Source organism: Misgurnus anguillicaudatus, chromosome 18 (assembly GCF_027580225.2).
Source record: "Misgurnus anguillicaudatus chromosome 18, ASM2758022v2, whole genome shotgun sequence".
NCBI lineage: Eukaryota > Metazoa > Chordata > Actinopteri > Cypriniformes > Cobitidae > Misgurnus > Misgurnus anguillicaudatus.
Genome location: NC_073354.2, coordinates 6639917 through 6660679, shown reverse-complemented (window position 1 = coordinate 6660679; position 20763 = coordinate 6639917). Strand labels below are relative to the sequence as shown.

The 20763-nt window shown below is 39.9% G+C and overlaps 1 protein-coding gene across 1 annotated transcript in view; it reads right to left on the bottom strand.

The window, feature by feature from the left end:
- The window catches only part of dlgap2b (discs, large (Drosophila) homolog-associated protein 2b), a 41569-nt gene that overhangs the window by 14879 nt on the left and 5927 nt on the right, over positions 1-20763 (bottom strand). The window contains exons 2-7 of the mRNA XM_073855683.1: positions 20673-20732; positions 14672-15033; positions 11311-11396; positions 8280-8683; positions 8086-8177; positions 2928-3080 (exon numbers count right to left, since the gene is read on the bottom strand). Of these exons, the coding sequence (XP_073711784.1) occupies positions 2928-3080; positions 8086-8177; positions 8280-8683; positions 11311-11396; positions 14672-15033; positions 20673-20732 (1157 nt within the window). The remainder of the gene's footprint in view (positions 1-2927; positions 3081-8085; positions 8178-8279; positions 8684-11310; positions 11397-14671; positions 15034-20672; positions 20733-20763) is intronic.

The window sequence follows — 20763 nt, the reverse complement described above, 5'->3', positions numbered from 1 at the left end:
AGCTCGAACTCCTCAGAACACCCACTGGCGACAGAGGAGAGGGAGGAAGAGCATCTGACTGCCCGCTCACATCTCTCTCGATCCTCTGGAGACCTGGAGAAGGAATAGGAATGCACTCTTTTTGTGGTTTTGTGGGTGCCGGCTGAGAAGCCGGCGGAACAGAAACAAAACGAAACAAAAGATTTTCCACCCGGCCCTCTACCGGTGGAAGGAGCGGTGCCGTCACCGTCTCCCGTAGAGTGATCCCATCCAACTCCAGGTCGCCCGTCTCAGGGCCGCTTCGATCTCCGTTTGCCACGGGAAGCGGGTGGTGCGGGCGGGGCGGGCTGCCGACGGCTGTTCCCTCTCCGTGGTCTAGAAGACGTTCTAGCGGGGGGGGCGGAGGCAGCCGCCGGAGGGCGCCCTCGGCGAGGAGCAGACGGGGCCGCCGGCGCTGGGGGGCGAGATGCAGGTCGCTTGCGCCGGGGCATGATCTGAGCGATCGCTTCCGTCTGCTTCTGGGCGGCGGAGAACTGCTGGGCAAACGACTCCACCGACTCGCCGAACAGGCCTGCCTGGGATACGGGCGCATCCAAGAACTTGTTCTTTTCTGCATCCGTCATGTCAGCCAGACAGAGCCACAGATGGCGTTCCTGGACCACCATCGTGGACATCGCACGACCGATCGCCTGTGCCGTGACCTTCGTAGCACGGAGGGCCAGATCCGTAGCGGCCCGGAGCTCCGAAAGCACAGGCGAGTCGTGTCCTCCCTCGTGCAGATCTCTCAAGGCCTTGGCCTGGTGGACCTGCAGCAACGCCATAGCGTGCAGGGCTGAAGCCGCCTCTCCACATGCATGATAGGCAGCCCCCGTTAAACCGGAAGACTGTCTGCAAGCACGGGAGGGGAGGGCTGGGCGATCCTTCCAGGTGGAAGCGGTGGCCGGACACAATTGCATCACAACCGCACGCTCCACGGGGGGGATTCCCGTATAGCCCTTAGCGGCTCCATCGGTGAGGGAGGTGAGGGGGGAGGGCTGAAACGGCCGTAAACGGGTAGAATACGGCGACCTCCAGGTCCTGGTCAGCTCCTCGTGCACCTCGGGGAAGAAAGGTACCGGCGGAGAGGGTTGTGAAACCCGGGCAGCTCCAAAGAACCAATCATCCAGGCGGGACGGTTCGGGCTGTGGGGGGTGAACCCACTCCAACCCGACGGTCTCCGCCGCTCGAGAGAGCACGGCCACCATCTCTGGATCGAAATCCGGCGTCACGACCCGTCCGGAAGGGGGGAGGACATCCAGATCCTCAGAGGTAGAGGGCCCACCCTCGGATGCTGCGGTCTCCGTGGACCCGGAGGGAGGCACGACAGATCCAACAGACATGTGATGCGGAGATCATCCTTCGAGAGCTTCACAGCCGCACCGTGGCGGCGATCAGAGCTCGTCGGACGTGGGTTGCGTTTTTCCCGGAGGAAAGACAACCGTCTCCGCAAATCCACAAGGGACATGTTCTCGCAGTGAGAACACTTACCCCCAGCGAACGCTGCCTCAGCGTGCTCGATGCCCAAGCACGAAAGACAACGCTCGTGACCGTCCTTCGGACCCATATACTTCCCGCATCCAAGATCGCACGGACGAAAAGCCATCCTGAAAAGGACGCTAATCTCCGGATATACGAGAGAGTGGCTGCCTTTAACAAGGCACAAAGCTCTCTCGTATCACTCTTTTAGGGAAATTCACTCAGATGCTCAGTTGATGATGCGCACAGGGAAGGCAACGCACACACTAAACTCAAAACAAAAAAGATGCAGAGCCTGTGGAATACTGCGAAGCGTCCGCTGTGGTACTGCCAGTCCAACCAACTTCCGCAATCGATCCCAACAGAGTGAAGTAGCTTCTCAGTAGCAGATACTGCCGGCTTTCGAAGCGATAAAAAGCTGATTTCCCTATTTGCACGTGCGCCTTATATACGCACCTGGCGGGGCGGCGCCAGCATTATGCAAATATCTCAATGCCAAGTTCATTGGCGTTTTAGTAGTATTCGAAGCAGATTGGTCTCTCTAAGCGAGCTCCCAATTCGTCGGTCACGACGTGACGTCGTAGTGACCGACTGAAAGGGAACCCAAACATTTGTTATTTTCGATGAGGTATTTATTCAAGAAATCAGTTTGGCAACTAGTCAGACCATTTTAAAAAACGAAAGTTCGGATCCAGACGTGTCCTATGAAACCGTCTATAGATCCGAACTTTACTTCCGGTTTCGTTTTTTTTTTAACTCTTTCGCCGCCATTGACGAGTTATCATGTCAATCAAGAGAAAACGCTTCCCTGCCAATGATGAGTATTTCCGGCTTTCTGCAATACCGCTATTATCCACCTTCCGCAACTTTTTAAACCCGGAAGTATTGTCCTACGACAAGTGGCTGCATGTCCGTGTCTGTTTTAAAGATCGCTCTGAATGGGATCTCTATGAAAAGTCCGTCACAAAAATGGAATTATCTCTGCTTTTTGCTCAAAATGTGGTGTTTTTGCAGAAACCTACCCATATTCAAAAGCTGATTACAAAAGAACTACTGAAGGTAGGATGAAACGGGTTTTTTGGTTTGAAACCAGAGGGTCTGTACTTTCATTTGGTATATTGTATGTTTATATATTTGAAGAAGAACATTTTCTGGAAGGCATTAAACTTTTGTGAAAATCATGAAAAACGCTGGCGCTGACTGGCAACTTTTTTAAAAAAATGCTGGCGGCGAAAGAGTTAAATGGTCTGACTAGTTGCCAAACTGATCTCTTGAACCAATGTCTCGTTGAAAATAACAAATGTTTGGGTTTCCTAGGTAATCTATGTGTTGTTGTTGTTTTTTTTTGCTTGTTATATAAATAAACTACGTTAAAATTTTCTTCAAATTGGCCCTTTAAGAAAATGATTTTGATTCTGTGACGCTGCACTGACCTTCTTCTCCGGACTCTCCACTATCCTCCAATCATTGCTCTTGATTTGCTGCAGCTCATCAAACTTGGCAGTGACATCATCAATGGAGAGCTGCAGGAGATCCCAGAAACCAGCCAGGTCCTGAGCCGTGGGCCGGGGCATAGCGCTGGGGTCCTGCACAAAACCAGAAAACCATCAAAATACACAATAATAATAATAATCAATTACTCATTAAACATCACAGTGCATGAAAACAACACAAACAGTCAAATAATGTTGCTAAATCAATCACTAGAGGTCACTGTAGTCCACATTCACCATTGAGTATTTTTCTTTCATTCATTTTTTAAGGCCAAGAAATTGCAGGAGGAGATGGGTTATTTAACAAAAACACAATATTATTAATATAAAACATATTTTATAATAATCTTTTATTATTTGTTCTTTTGAAATTCTTTATATAAGAATTTGTCCCAATGTTTTTTCATGTAAGCTGTATTACTATTCGCAGCAGATATTGAAATGCTTTAAATCCGACACATATATGCGAAAATTAACCATGGTTTTATTATAGTAGTTTTTCGATTCGATTTACTTTGATTCGATTATGATTTATATAGCCTAAACACAGTTTTACTGCAAATACCATTGTTAAACTGGTTTCTGTAGCAAAAATAGGTTTACTTGTTGTAAAACCGTGGTGGTAAGATAAATATTATTCGCAAGGATCTCCACATTCCATGTTCAAAAAGAAAAGAAAATTACTGTAGGCATGGTAAACAGAGAACTTTATTCCATCTAGTACAAGCAATTAGTCAAAACTTTCTGGGAAATGTCATCCCAGACTTTCCTTCTCATATTCGATTTGAAGATGCTGACTGGCTAAATTTTATGCCATGTCATGGCTAAGTTCATATCTTTGAGTAATTGGCTAATTTGTAAATAGACCCGCCTACTGTGAGCAATCTTGTTACCATTTAAGAGTCTTAAATTGAGACATGAGGACAGACAAACATCACATGTAGGCAAAGCATATATTTTGCACATTTTCCCATACAAGGCTAATTCAGGGCCCTGTTAACATTAATGGGTTTACGTTTTAAAACGCATTACTTTGAGTCATTGGTATACACTGAAGACCCTGTTTTAGTTTGAAACCCTGGGGTAGCGCTGGAGTGTAGACGAACGTAGACAAAGTCTTGTGTAAATAAATCGGTAGCTTTAATGTGACAGCACATCATTTTGAAAGTTAATATTTGCAATGGAGGATTTGCTCAAAATAGTAAACACCGACTATTATAAACTCGATATCAGATTGTTTTTAACATGGATATAGACAACATCTGTTTTATATTTATGTTTGGGTATTGTTGGGTTTGAATATTGTTGTAATGTTGTTTATGATTTGTTTTAATTTAAAAAGACAGACTGTAATTTTAAATGTCATATATAGTGCGTTGTAATGGATTGAAAGACAATATGATGTGAGAAATGGAGTGGGTCAGACATAATTTTCACTTAAAAGGTACCAAAGAATCAGGCGCGGAGCTATGGGCGGGCCAGATTGACAGCTGGCCCGCCCAATCAGAAATGTAAAAAATACTACTCTGTATAGTTAGACATGTATACTACTTTATGTGGTGTAATTTATCCATTGCATGTTATGTTAAAAACAGTAAAATTAAGCCTGATAACTATTTAAAAACTATTAAAGCAGTTGAATGTTGCGTTATAATGAAATATTCCCGAGCAGCTTTCAGCCATGATCACTTTGAGAACTTTTTTTGCAAGTAGAAAACGTATTTTGAATAACAACACGTTATAAATATGTGCTGCGCGCTTTCCTCTCAATAACATAAACACACAACAAATATGACAGCGGGGTAAAAAATATTAAGAAAACATCTGATCATAGTGATGTTGTTTGATATAGCAGCACTATAAGTCACGCCACGTTTATTGCTACACTTTATACAATATAGCCTATTGCTTTTAAGCAACAAATACCCTATCATAACAACCTATAAGCCTACTGTGTAATTGAGACATTAATTTAAGAAATGCATTATAGCAGAAAGACGTAGGCTGCGGAAATATAGTGGGTTCACTTCAATCCACACCACAGACATTCTTGGTTTGCTTCTTATTTATTAAATCGAGGCAATTGTTTGATCAAACATTGATTAATATTAAGATACAATTTATACAAAACGAAATTCACTTTAAAGAAAGTCTTTCTACAAAACAAACCTCGCAAAATCGCTTGCCCGACGTCCATTACGGGCTATGGCGAATTCCTGTCGGGCTAAAAAAAATGATGCGCCTTGGCCGTCGGGCGGAGGAAAAAATATTGTAATGTGTTTGCATTCTCTCAGATTTAGTTAGGTAATTATGTTGTATGTAATTCGGCGTCATCTTGTTAGCCATTACTATCCTCACTACTAACAAGTGAAACTGTCAGGAAATGAAGTGAAAGCATTAAATCCATTATTCCTTTCGTTCACGTCTGATATGCGCGCTCCTCGGCTCCGCTCTTTACGAGTAGGCTTGCTCTTGTGCTCATCAAAAAGTATATTAAATGTTTATTTATTTGTCATTTCGTTTAACCCCAGAGTCTAACATTATTCTAGCAAATCCCTTTTTCTTTCTTTATTTAGTAAGTTAACTTAAATATGTGAGAACGAAAATATATTTTTAGTGATTTGCATGAAGAGAATATGATGTTAGAAGCTTCATTTTAAGCATTTAGTAGCCGTATTTATTTAAACACTTTAATAGGTTATTTAAAAAAATTATAAGGTTTTTTTGGGTTCATTTATATTTCCTGTCACTGTGTGCAGGTTCTTTTTTGTAGGCTATGAGAGCCCAATAATTTTTTTACCAAAAATGCTTAATAAATGTCACGTTGCATTACAATTTAAAGTATCAATAATGTCAAAAATGTGACGTGCAGTTCGGGTGTGTGTGTATGCTGTTTAAATTAGTGTTCTGAAGTTTTGACAAATTTTATAGACTTGTTATAGTTTCTTATTCAAAAGTGACACCCATAGATTCAGGCCCACCCGGACTTAATCCATGCCCACCCATATGTCACGTTCTGCATCCGCCACTGCAAAGAATGCATTGAAATAATGTTAAATTGTTCTTTAAAAATTTACATAGAAGGTATGTAACTTTATTAAGTGCAAAAACTATCCAGAAACGTTTTTACATGTCCATTTACAACCCTGAATGGAAATGATCTATGTTTGCCCTCTTTGAAAGGGTCACGAATAATAATGTTGAGCTCTGCTCTGCTTTGAGACTCCAGTAGCCAGTAGCTCACATTAGTAAACATTTTAAAGAGTAACTAAAACCTAAACCAACTTTTTTTAGTTAATGATCTGTAAGAATGATGCTTTATTAGTGCTGTTCATTAATTTTAGTAAGTTTGGATATAAAGTGTTTCAATACTATAATATATGATGTAAAAACGTCTGAGTGCTGCCCTCTTCAGGTTGAACGGTGGCTACTGCAGTTGAATTTTTCTATTGGATGTTGGGTCCAAAAAAGAACTCATGACGTAGGCAGGTTCAAGCTCACCACGCCCTTGTTACGATCTCATCACACACTTGGTACGAGCTTAGTTCATCCCCTCTATCTCCGTTGGGATCTGCCCACTTTTCTTGCATTTTTCAAATATTGCCAGTGGGTGGAGTCAGGCGCTGACCAGGGGTTTAGTTACGCTTTAACAACATTGTAATTAATTTAATGTGTAATTTCATGTTGGGGGCATACATCTCGACTGTGACATCGGTGTTATTGTGAGATTGGCCTGTTTCCAGCGGTCTTTTGCATGCATGAGGTTGACATAAAAATTAGGAACTAAACGTGTTTGAGGCTATATAAATAAAGAAGCAAATAAATATAAATAAATCAAAACATTTAAAGGAACACTGTGCATCTCATTGATGCGTAACAAATGCAAACCAAGCGTGCCGTACAAGCCCTGAAAAGTGAAGCCAAAACGTCTCGATTGCCCCCCAGTGACTGGTCATAAACCCCGCCTCCCCCATGTTATTCAATGGGACTTGAGACCAACTAAATAATTTAATTATTACACTTTAATAAATTTTTTTCCGAAGCTGATTTCTGTCATTTACTGTAGCTTTTATCACGCTGATGTAAATTCAAGTGTTAGTTAATGCTATAAAAACGATGGTGTCACGTCATGATTGACAGCTGTGATATGCGCATTCTGCGATAGCGGGGCCTTAATTTCCCGGCTTAACTTCCTGCTCACTACAGCGCAGGACTGATCCTGAAATCACTACTGCGCAGACTCAAGACCCAAGATGTCAGCGCCGTATCGGGACACTGGCGGCTTCACTTTTCACCAATGGAAGAGAGCGAACGGGCGTCGTCCATCTTTTTTTACAGTCTATAATACAAACCACTGCAATATGCTACCAAGGCCTTGAAAAAATGCCAAAACATGCAGCAGTAATGTTGTTGTTTTAACAATGTGCAAAATCATATTATCAAGTATATCACTTGCTTTTCAAAAACCAGCCTTCACAGTGCTCAGAAATTAAACATCTGAAAACCCCATAAAAAATGTGTAATGTATGTTTGTAAAAACTGCTTAAATGTCTTAATTTAACTAAGGCCTAGTTCTGGATTAATTTAAACCCTGTCTGAGAAACTGCCTCTTCATGTCATATAAATAGCAGAGTAATGGCTATTTCAATATATCATATCAATTATTAATTGTACCATCTCCTAGTCTTCTCTGTTGAAGTACTGAGACGATGTGTTAACTCTTTGAACGTTCATGAGGAGAGAACAAGCCAGTCTCAGTTTGTCTCTTTGAATGTTTCACAGCATTCATCATTCTACAATCTCCAGAGACAGACACACACAAACAATCACTGACCACTTAACAAACCATTTAATGTGCCCTTCAACTAAATGTCTGTTTCTCTTACACCAACACACACTGAAGCTGTAAAATAGAGTAAAGCTTCGGCATGTTATGAAGTAAATGCAAGATAAACATTCTCACAAACACTCATTGAGGTATGACCTGTCAATGAGGTTCAATGAATCTGTTTTGACAGAACTGGTTCACACTGCTGTGTTTATATTACAGAGGAAGCATTAATGTATATCTCACGGGAACTGTAGAAACGTCACGTACCAGATTTTGCTGACACAACCAGTAAAACTGCTGGAATTTCTGGGACATGAGGAGGTGAGCACTGCCCACAGCACTCCGGATCTTCCCGAGAACTATAAGATGAAATACAAGTCAAATTTACTGACTGCATATCAAGTGTGTGTGTCTACAAAGTATACGAGTGAGGATATTTCTCTAATGTCCTGTACACTTACTCTCCTCTGACAGGTCATGTTCCTCTGCTTCACGCTCCATATCTTTACACCAGCCCTCCAAACGTTTGGTTTCACTGTGGAGAAGCTGCATAAACCAGCTGCCGTCACGTCGGAGTGGCGACACGCGACCGGATTCGGCCGATTCGTGTGCGGGTTCCACCAGCCAGGGTTCGGGCTGCGGGCTGGACGGCCCGCTGGAGGGCCGGTAGTCCTCACGATAGCTAAAGAGACCTTGTGTCCGTACGGTCCGAACCACGTTGTACTGTGTCGGCGTACTTGGTTCGGAGTGCCGCTGGAATCCTCCGAACTGCAGACTCTGGTCTTCCGTCGCTGGAAACCCCTCCAACTCCAAATCGGCCTGAACTGCCGTCGTCACACTGTTGGACCGTTTAAAGCGCCCCAGTCTGAAAGAGCACACGTAAAGAAAGAGTCGCATGTATTTGCGCCCATAAATCTCCTTTGCTTGTATTTCCAAATGCAACATCATGCTTTTGGCTCATTTAATTTCAAGGCATAATATTTTTAAGATTTTTGCATTAAAATATCTAAAAATCATTAGCTTAGGGTTTTTTGTTGGCATACATACTTACATTATCGCATATTTTTTCAAATGTGAAATGCGCAGTTAATGTATGCATTGTGTGTAACTGGATTTAGCAGTTATGTGTCTGAAACAGACGAATGTAGCATCTATTTACATATATATCTATGGTAGGAGGCGGTGTAAAAGAGTGGAGGTGGGGACTTATTCGTATATTCATATTTATGGTCCGAGCTGTGTGATTGAGTAGAGATTGGGACTAATTTGCATATTCATAGACCCTCATATACTAACGAGGCAAGGGTGTAGAGTTACATTCAAGCTGTTTTAAAGGTGCAGTGTGTAATTTTTAGAAGGATCTCTTGACAGAAATGCAAAATGATATACAAAACTATATTATCAAAGGTGTATAAAGACCTTTCATAATGAACCGCTATGTGTTTATTAACTTAGAACAAGACCTTTTTATTTACATACACCGAGGGTCCCCTTACATGGAAGTCGCCATTTTGTGCCGCCATTTTTCTACAGAAGCCCTTAACGGACAAACTTTTTTACTAAGTCGTCTCCGACGATGACATGTTTGTTTGGTGGCGGCTACCGTAGCTTCTCTATGTGTTTTAAAAGCGAGGGGTGAGCAGTGGACTATCCATTGGTTGCAATTCGTGACCTCACCACTAGATGCCGCTAAAATTTACACACTGCACCTTTAAAGCACAAAGAAATTACTTTCACAGAAAAAACTTTTACATATGTTAAATGATACTCAAAGATGACTTTTAACTGACAAAATTATTGACTACAGGGGGACTTTAACTCTTTCCCCGCTATTGACGTTATCTTATCAATTAAGAGAAAAACCAATGACGAGTTTTTATGGCTATATTTCCGCTATTTAACAAAAGTCCTTTATAAAAATGCAATTATCTTAGCTTTTTGCTCAAAATTTGATATTTTTGAAAAAAATACTCAAATTTGAGAGGTGATAAAAAGAGAGCAAATGAAGATAGGAATTTTTTTGTTGTTTGAAAGCAGAAGGTCTGTTCTTTTATTTGATATATTGTATGCTTCAATATTTAAAGAAGAACATTTTCTGGAAGGCATTGAACTTTTGTGAAAATCATAAAAAATGCTGCCGCTGGCTGGCAACTTTTTAAAAAATTGCTGTAGAGGAAAGAGTCCGTGTTATCCTCAATTTTTGCTTTTGCTGCCATAGAACCTACAGGTGTGTTTGACTGATCGACAGGTGACATTAAATGATAATTCCGGTATTTAACACTTTGAGTCTCATTTCTGGTTGTTTTGGATGAACTACAGTGATGGACACTGACATTTTGACAATGGGTCGTGTCTTGACTTTTTGACTCGTTTAGAAGCGTCTCTTGACTGCTTCAGAATGGAAGTTAATGGCCATGCACAAACATGTCATTAAAACAACACTTAACGTTCATTTTCAAAACTGTGCTACTCACCGGGTGGTTCGTGGTGTCCGTTGATGATTAAAAACAAATATATCGGCGCAATGTATGATTTCAATCCGTGATATTTGCTATACTATTTTTTCCGGTACCTCACAACCGCGTATATACTTCTGCTCTATATTTGAGTCTGAAGTGTCAGCACACTCCCGACCACTTGATGGCGACAACCACTTTGCCGTACAAGGACACTGAATGGAACTCTGTGTCTAGCGTATAGACAATCACAATCGAGCTCAACTTCAAACCTAAGGCTGGTCACTGAGCCATCAAATATGGGAAACATTTTTTCTGAGAGAAACCAAGCGAAAAAACTACAACCACATGTAAACAGACCCCTTTTCCGTTGGCGGAGTGATATATCAGCGAGAAGTCAATGGAATTTTACAAAATGGCAACTAAATCACGACAGAGATTGTATTTTACTTGTTTTTAATAATCAACAAACACCATGAACCACTCGGTGAGTAGCACAGTTTTGAAAATGAACGTTAAGTGTTGTTTTAATGACATGTTTGTGCATGGCCCTTGACTTCCATTCATCATGCATCAAATTTAGCTGCTTATGCTATCGTGTATTATGTTGTGCTATCTGTCGATTTTCTGTGCTTTTCACTGCTTCTATTAATGTAAAGCTGCTTTGAAACAATTACCAAATTGTGAAAAGCGCTATATAAAAAAATTGAATTGAATTGTCGCTTCTTACATTATAATCTTTTACAGCGTCATCAAGCTACACGGTTGTTGTTGTTTAGTGACCTCTAGTGGCAAAAATTACATATTGTGCCTTTAACTATGTTTCTGTATTTACATTTTTATCAACTTTATGTACTTTTCTGAACTACTTATACATTCTAAACTACAGTTATATATTAAAAATATACATATATAAATTATACAAAGATTAGATTCCTATGCTGTAGGCGGTAAGCAAATAAACTGCGGCCTGTACTGTCGAAGGCTGAAACTGGTCCTTCTGTAGATCAAATGTCCTTTAAATTAGTAAACGTACCGCTTCTCATCCTCCACCTGGATGCCCACGGACTGATACTGCGGTAGACCTTTACTGTCCGTTTCAGAGTCTGTGGCCGCTTCCACCTGAAGCAGAGATTAAAAGGAGTACAGATTGAGTATCGTTTGAAATACAGCTGCATGCACATACCTGGCATTATATACACTGCTTTAACTGTGATACAAAGACAAAGATATGAACAGTTTCACCTTTAAGTTAACGATTGACCAGTGGATGTTAAAGTACCTAAACACTGTACAAGTATGATGTCCTTAGGACTTGCTTTCTTATTGCAAAGATTCACTTTAATATGCATTTTCACAATATAGTCAAGTTATTTTTCATTTTGCATTCACAGAATCATCTGTGTGTAACAGAAAACATAAAATGCAAAGGATAGGTATCATAGAATATGATAGGTAAGCAGAGCAACTCCAGGAATTGGGACAATTGGATCAGATGGATGTTTAAATCATCAGCATCACATTGCTTCATGAAGTGATTAATTTGCTGACTAAATGCTGCATTAGCGGAGAAACAACAGCAAGAACACAAGTTTGTCGTCAATGCTGACAGGACAATAATATTATTAGTGCCTCAAACAAAAGCACTGTTTCACTTTAAGTGTTATGTTTGTTTTTTTTATCCAGTATCCATTTGAAAAACTATCGGTTGATTAATCGGTTATCAGCAAGCAGGGACCCACTTAGTTATAGGTATCGTTAAAATCCAACCTCTAGATAAAAGTCAGGGCAAATTTGATCCTTTAATAGACTTTTGGAGAATTAAATTTTACAACTTTTCACTATACTGTACATTGGTATAAACCGCAATTGACTCCCAGCCAATGACATAAGAGTGATAGAAAAAACTTAGTGCTGGGCAAAGATTTATCGTGATTAATCGCATACAAAATAAAAGTGCATGTTTATACACTGTATATCAGGGCTATTCAAATCTTACCCTGGAGGGTCGGAGCACTGCATAGTTTAGCTCCAACCCTAAACAAACTTAACCACCTGTGATTGTCTAGTGATCATGTAGACCTTGATTAGCTTGCTCAGGTGTGTTTGATCAAGGTTGGAGCTAAACTCTGCGATGCTCCGGACCTCCAGGGTAAAATTTGAATAGCCCTGCTGTATATTATATACACTCACCTAAAGGATTATTAGGAACACCTGTTCAATTTCTCATTTATGCAATTATCTAATCAACCAATCACATGGCAGTTGCTTCAATGCATTTAGGGGTGTGGTCCTGATCAAGACAATCTCCTGAACTCCAAACTGAGTGTCAGAATGGGAAAGAAAGGTGATTTAAGCAATTTTGAGCGTGGCATGGTTGTTGGTGCCAGACGGGCCGGTCTGAGTATTTCACAATCTGCTCAGTTACTGGGATTTTCATGCACAACCATTTCTACGGTTTACAAAGAATGGTGTGAAAAGGAAAAAACATCCAGTATGCGTCAGTCCTGTGGGTAAAAATGCCTTGTTGATGCTAGAGGTCAGAGGAGAATGAGCCGACTGATTCAAGCTGATAGAAGAACAACTTTGACTGAAATAACCACTCGTTACAACCGAGGTATGCAGCAAAGCATTTGTGAATCCACAACACGCACAACCTTGAGGCGGATGGGCTACAACAGCAGAAGACCCCACCAGGTACCACTCATCTCCACTACAAATAGCAAAAAGAGGCTACAATTTGCACAAGCTCACCAAAATTGGACAGTTAAAGACTCAGAAAATGTTGCCTGATCTGATGAGTATTGATTTCTGTTGAGACATTCAGATGGTAGAGTCAGAATTTGGCGTAAACAGAATGAGAACATGGATCAATTATGCCTTGTTACCACTGTGCAGGCTGGTAGTGGTGGTGTAATGGTGTGGGGGATGTTTTCTTGGCACACTTTAGGCCTCTTAGTGCCAATTGGGCGTCGTTTAAATGCCACGGCCTACCTGAGCATTGTTTCTGACCATGTCCATCCCTTTGTGGCCACCATGTACTCATCCTCTGATGGCAACTTCCAGCAGGATAATGCACCATGTCACAAAGCTCAAATCATTTCAAATTGGTTTCTTGGACATGACAATGAGTTCACTGTACTAAAATGACCCCCACAGTCACCAGATCTCAACCCAATAGAGCATCTTTGGGATGTGGTGGAACGGGAGCTTCATGCACTAGATGTGGATCCCACAAATCTCCATCAACTCAAGATGCTATCCTATCAATATGGGCCAACATTTTTAAAGAATGCTTTCAGCACCTTGTTGAATCAATGGCACGTAAAATTAAGGCGAAAGGGGGTCAAACACAGAATTAGTATGGTGTTCCTAATAATCCTTTAGGTTAGTGTACATCCTTTCCATTATGACTGTAGAAAAACTTTCTTAACCAAATGAATTTTAATAACTCTTACTACAGGACAGCTCTCCTGGATAAACCTGCTCATCTGTGATTTTATCATCTCCTTAGCATACAAATGTACGAATAAAGCCGTACCCTTGCTACATTCAGGCTGTAATTTTCAAGGTCTGTCACAAACCCTAGATCACAGCCGAATTCTGGTTCCAGTTGGCTTAGTAATGAGATCTCAAATATATTCATGTTTAATAATATCACTAAATCATCTCGTAATGAATGATGCTGTGACAAGAGCGAACTGCGCCAGCCAATCACAGAGCAGATGTAGGAAAGCAAGAGAGGGGAGAGAAAAATCCTATTAGCAGTCGCAATTCAAAGTATTTCAAAATCAATTCCAGGAGGTGAGTATTTAGCCTCAACAAAAAAGATTCATTTCTGATAGTGCTGAATTATTATTAATTTGAATTCCAGATGTAGCTAAATAAGCCTTTAAGATATTCAGAATCAGCAGATGTGATGCTGAATGGTAATGATCTCTAAAGCTTTATAGGTGTAATATTTCCATCACATGGACAGCTGTGTGCCGCATCTGGCTGTTGGTCAGGTCCTCGGAGAGAAGCAGCATCATTAATCTTTGTTGTTCAGGGTCAATCTGCAATCTCATCCTTACAGCCCCCGAATCTGGCTATATGAGGAGTCTTTGTGTGCACTTTATGGATGACTAAATCACTGCCTGGATATTTTTGGACTCCAGGCGAGACACGAAGCAGTTGGTTTCACAAAAAAAAAACCATAACCGACTGAGGTTAGGTGGGTGAAAAACAAAGCCCCTAATCGTCCTTATGCATGTTTGTTTATCTATTTATATAGCTATTGCAAAGTGATGATGATTATAATTAAGTTCAAGTAAAGGGCCACAAAGATAGCTTCGTTTGTACGGTTATGTGTTTATATATTACATACGGTAGCAAATAACCATCAAAAGCAATCCGACCTGTATCCCGATGGACGAGCGGGGAGTCTTGAGGTATTCCTCGGCTTTGGACACCAAGATGGCTTTATCACAGTTCTGTACCGAGCTGTAGCTCCCCGCAGATGTGAGTCGCTTGGCCCCGGCGCTCTCCATCGCTAGGGTCACCGCCTTGGCGCTGTCCAGACTGTCGGTGGAGTGGTAAATACCCCGGCCGAGGCTGTCCGGTGCCCAAAGCCCTGCACGCGACAGTCGGCCTTCGTGGTAAGCGTCCTGGGTCGATTCTGTGCTGCTCTGTGCCGTTACGGAAATCAGCGGCTTTGTGGTGGAGCGTGGAGGTACAGGCGGAGGAGTCTTTTTGTAACCAGGTGTATATGTCACTGCCGCTAGAATGGAAACAGAGGAACAATCGAAGTTATATTTGAGAGAAAATGAAGGAGGAGATGTGACAGGTGCAGAGACAGAGAGATTACATATTTCGCACAGATTTTCATTTTAATAATAACTTCAATGTGAGAAGATTTCCAGCTGGCTTAATGTTTCAAGTGAGAAAGCATATAGTGAGAAAGTAAATTAGAAGTAAAGTGGGACTCTCTTGTTCATTTCTGTGTATATTAACCGAAGGTGATGTGCCATAGTGTAGTGAATGTTGAACCACTCCTATAGATGGTTGTTTCACAAGTATTGCAACAAATGGTGTGAGTTTGAGGAGGACTTGTTGTACGTCTGACTTCTGACAATTACACACTTCACCTAAATGAATTACAGGTCTGCGTGATTCTGTAACACCTGCAGGATTCCTGTATTGCCAGTAAATGGCAAAATATCACCTTATTGTATTTAACTGTGAGTGGAAACAGTCATTCACATATGAATGTGCCAATCAAATGATTGGGCTATAAATAGCACCCTGTTATAAAACTACTGAATGAGTCACAGGCTGAAGAGAAGAAAGTGTGAGAGAGAAAGAGATGTAGGAGAGAGAGAGAGAGTGGTGTGATTCATACTAAAGAGTAAAACGCCTCTAAAAATAGAAAGTTGGGATTGTATAAGCAGGGAACACAATAATCTATTCATGACCTGTTGTATCGATACTCTCTGCTGTAACTCATGTTGAACACTTCATTTAACTAAATCTTAACAGATCAACAGACCATGACTCATCTTTGCAGACACGTCCATCACTTGAGTTTCGCAATGTGAGTAAAATAATTCAGTTTCTTTTTCTTAAAGAGCTTATTATTTTATTTTTTAATTTGTTACATTTACATAGCGCTTTTCTGCAGCACTCAAAGCGCTTTACATATGAACGAGGGATTCTTCTCAACCACCACCAATGTGCAGCATCCACCTGGACCATATTGCGCCAGCACGCCCACCACACACCATCTTATTAGTGGAGAGGAGACAGAGTGATATAGCCAATCATTATTTGAGGGGATGATTAGTAGCACTAGGGAATTTTGGGCAGGATGCCAGGGCACACACACCTACTCTTTTTCAAAAGACATCCTGGGATTTTTAATGACCACAGGGAGTCAGGACCTCGGTTTGACGTCTCATCGGAAAGGACGGTGCTTTTTGACAGTATAGTGTCCCCATCACTATACTGGGGTGTTAGGACCCACACAGACCACAGGGTGAGCACCCCCTGCTGGTCTCACTAACACCTCTACCAGCAGCAACCTGGTTTTACCAATAGGTCTCCCATCTAAGTACTGACCAGGTTCAAGCTTACTTAGCGTCAGTGGGCAACCAGTCTTGGGCTACAGGGTGATATAGCTGCTGGCCACAGTTGGGTAATTAATGCATTATTGTTTAAGAAAGGGTCTGATAAACACTAAAACATGGTCAAGAAATATCATTATCTACATTCTAAAAATGCTGGGTTGTGGGTTGGTTAAAAACTTGGTTGGGTAAAGCATGAACATTTCCTAGTTACTTGAAACCATCAGATGGGTTTGTCCATATTTTACCCAACCATAAGCTGAAACAACTACCACTACTACCCCCACTACTACTAACATACTACTATTACTACTAACATACTACTACTACTCCTAGTACTACTACCACCACTATTACTTCTAACATACTACTACAACTACTACTATCATACTATTACTACTACTACTACTACCACCACCACCATACTACTACTACTACTACTACTACTACTACTACTACTTACAAACTATGTAAGTATTACTGTTCTACTACTACTACTGCTGCTGCTGCTACTACTACTACTCTACTACTACTGCCACTACTACTTCTGACATACTACTTCTACTATTACCATTACTACTACTACTACTACAATTGTACTACTACTACTACTACTACTACTACTACTACTACTACTAACATACTATTTCTACTACTACTACTACTACTACTACTACTACTACTACTACTACTACTACTACTACTACTACTACTACTACTACTGTACTACTACTACTACTACTACTACTACTACTACTACTACTACACTACTGTACTACAACAACAACAACAACAACAACAACAACAACTAGTACAACTAATATACCACTACTACTACTACTACTACTACTACTACTACTACTTCCACTACTAACATACTACTACTACTACTACTTCTACACTACTGTACTACAACTACAACAACAACTACTACTACTACTACTTCTACTACTACTAACACACTACTACTACTACTACTTCTTCTACTACTAACATACTACTACTACTAACATACTACTACTACTACTACTACTACTACTACTACTCCTAGTACTACTACCACCACTATTACTTCTAACATACTACATCTACAACTACTACTAACATACTACTACTGCTACTTCTACTACGGCCACCACCACTACTACTACTACTACTACTATCATACTACGACTACTACCACTACTACTACTACTACTACTGTCCTACTACTACTACTACTACTACTACTACTACCACTACTAGCACTACTACCACTACCACTACTACTAATACCACCATACTACTACTACTACTACTACTACTTACAAACTATGTAAGTATTACTGTTCTACTACTACTACTGCTGCTGCTGCTACTACTACTACTCTACTACTACTACTACTACTACTACTACTACTACTACTGTTATAAAACGACTATGTAAGTATTACTGTACTACTACTACTACTACTACTGTACTACTACCACTACTACTTCTAACATTCTACTACTACTACTACTACTACTACTACTACTACTACTACTACTACTACTACTACTACTACTACTACTACTACTACTACCTCCACTACCTACATACTACTACTACTTCTACATTACTGTACTACAACTACAACAATATTTACTACTACTACTACTACTACTACTACTGTACTACTGCCACTACTACTTCTAACATACTACAACTACTAACATATTACTACTACTACTACTACTACTACTACTACTACTTCTTCTACTACTACTACTTCTTCTACTACTACTACTACTACTAATATAAGAAGAAATGAAAACCTTCTGAGATATAACACCACATCCTTGTCAATCAGACTGCATGACTGTATGTGTGCAGAATATTGGCAAGCAGGGACAGTTGAAGTTTCTGATCAAAAAGGACTTTAAAAAAGGACATCTACCTAATTTCATATTCAAACAACCTTTAGTTTTAGCTTATTTTCCTAAAGAAAATGTTAAAGTTGGCAGTCTATAGTGTTGAGTAAATTAAATTACACAAGGGTTTGGTTTCTACTGGACTGTTACCTCAAGTCTATCTAAATACAGATGCAGTATAGATTCTCCACAGACACAAATACGGATTTACTGCAAACGGCTAAAGGTTTCATTCTTTTCTGTGGTGTATTGCTTTTATTGGTCATTTTTGTCAAAGCAACAACTTGTTAGCCTGTAACAGCATGTAGCATTGCCCATTCTTCTGCCAGAGATACGCAGACCTGTGTACCAGATGATTGATCAGGTTTCTTAGAAACAGCTTTCTATTTCTTAAAATGGCAGTGCAAGACACCACACAAATATGACATGTATTATCAGAAATCAATAGTAGAAAACCAGAAACCACATTCCCTTAACACAGAGCTTTTTCAATATTATTGTTTAAAGGGCAGAATTTACAACAAATTCATTTTACCTGTTGATGGTGCACATTTATTTGCACACAAATTTGTCTGCTTTGTTTCAACACCAATTTCAGTAGAGTTTCACAGGGAATTATTTAAATCACGTAACTGCCTAAATTAGTCTCGAGCAGAATTTGCATGGATCTAAGTGATCTGTTTTGGTGGAGGCAGCAGACTAAAGTAATTTGCACCTGAAATGAAACACTCATCTGCCATGAAACACTTGACTATAAAATGTGCTCTATAGCAATTAGTTTTAGTCAATTTATTTAATGCTTTATCGTAATGTAAAAACACGTTTAATGTTATCATTAAACACAATAGTGAGGAAAGTAGAGCTAATGTAAAACAGGCCAACTGTATCTGCCATGAGCACATGTGTGCTTACACTTTATCCACATCTACATAACTAATGGATATGACCTCTCATTTAAGTTATTATAAGGTGCGTGTGTGTTCTGCATTACAAACATGCACATTAAGAAAATACACTAGTGTTAACTTAGGGCAGCCAGAGGCTGTATCCTGATACATTAAAAAAATTGGCCTGCTATGAGGTGTCCTGCTATTAGTATCCTAAACTAATTACACACTAATTAACACATCTGAGAATATGGCTGTTTTAATGTGCCGAGTGTTCTGCCTTCACTCGTGTTAAAGCACATAAGGTTGTAAACTGAGTTGTATGTGTTAAGAAGCGTTCATTTTAATGCCAGCTTTAACGCGTTGTAAAACAGATGCTCAGATTTCATTAAAACAACTATTCTGTGCATGCAGTGCATGACAAGAGACAATAAAACAGTAGTTTAGTTATTCAAGAGCGGATAATCTGATAATGACCTAAACCTTCATCAACATTACATTGAATATTTCTTAAAGGGTTTTTTCATCATGTACTCACCCTCATATTATTCAAAACCTTTATGAGTTTCTTTTTGATAAATGATGTTAAGCACACAATTGATGCTAACCATTGACATCAATTTTATGATAAACAAATGCTGTCAACTGTGTGCTTATCATCATTTATCAAAATATCTTGTTTTGCATTGAACAGAAGAAAGAAAGTCATACAGGTTTGAAACAATATGAGAGTGAGTAAATAATGACTATATTTTTTGGGTTATCTCTTTAAGTTTACTGTTAAGGGAGTGTCTTGAGTGTATTTTATGAACGTGAGCGTCTCTTTTATCATAAACGGTTTTGACACGTGTGCAACTGGCACTTATTTTGACAAAACACGTGATGCACACAGGATCTCTCGACACGCAGGACACATATTTTGGAAAAGGGAACCACACACATGACACTCCGAACACTTATTTTGAATTAGCACCCCTCGGTTGAGGAGTAACGAGCCGCCACTGGTCGTAAGCATGAAAATCGTCCCAAATTCAGGCGATTATCTTGTAGTTTGCAACCGGCTTAATTTGGTTTGAGGATATGACCCATATGGCAAAAAATATTTTTTTGGCTAAAATATGTTTTAAATATAGGCTGAATTGATAAAAGTAAAGTTTAATTAAATATATTTTTGAATGTGAAAATATATTTAATTTTTATCTAAACAAACCTGTAAACATACAAAGTTTTTCTTCCAATCCGACATGACTATATAGTAAATGCTTAAAAATATATTTATTTTTAAAAATATACTATATATTTGTATAATATTTTTGTAAACATATTTCAAAATACATTTCAGTAAATATAAACAGTATTTTTTTTTTTGGCGTATGGGGAGAGGTAATCCAGCGTTATAGTGTAAGATTATAGTAAGATTTGTTTTTGAGACAAATATTTAAATAAACCAGTCTAATGGGGCATGAGACCTTCAAGTGTGACAATATAATACAGTATGACAAAGTGAAAGGCTTTACCTGGTGTTTGGGTTTCTGTTCGGTCCACACCACAGGCAGTAGGGAGACGAAACTGGATCCCTGAAACGAACAGTTAATAAACATTAGCCAA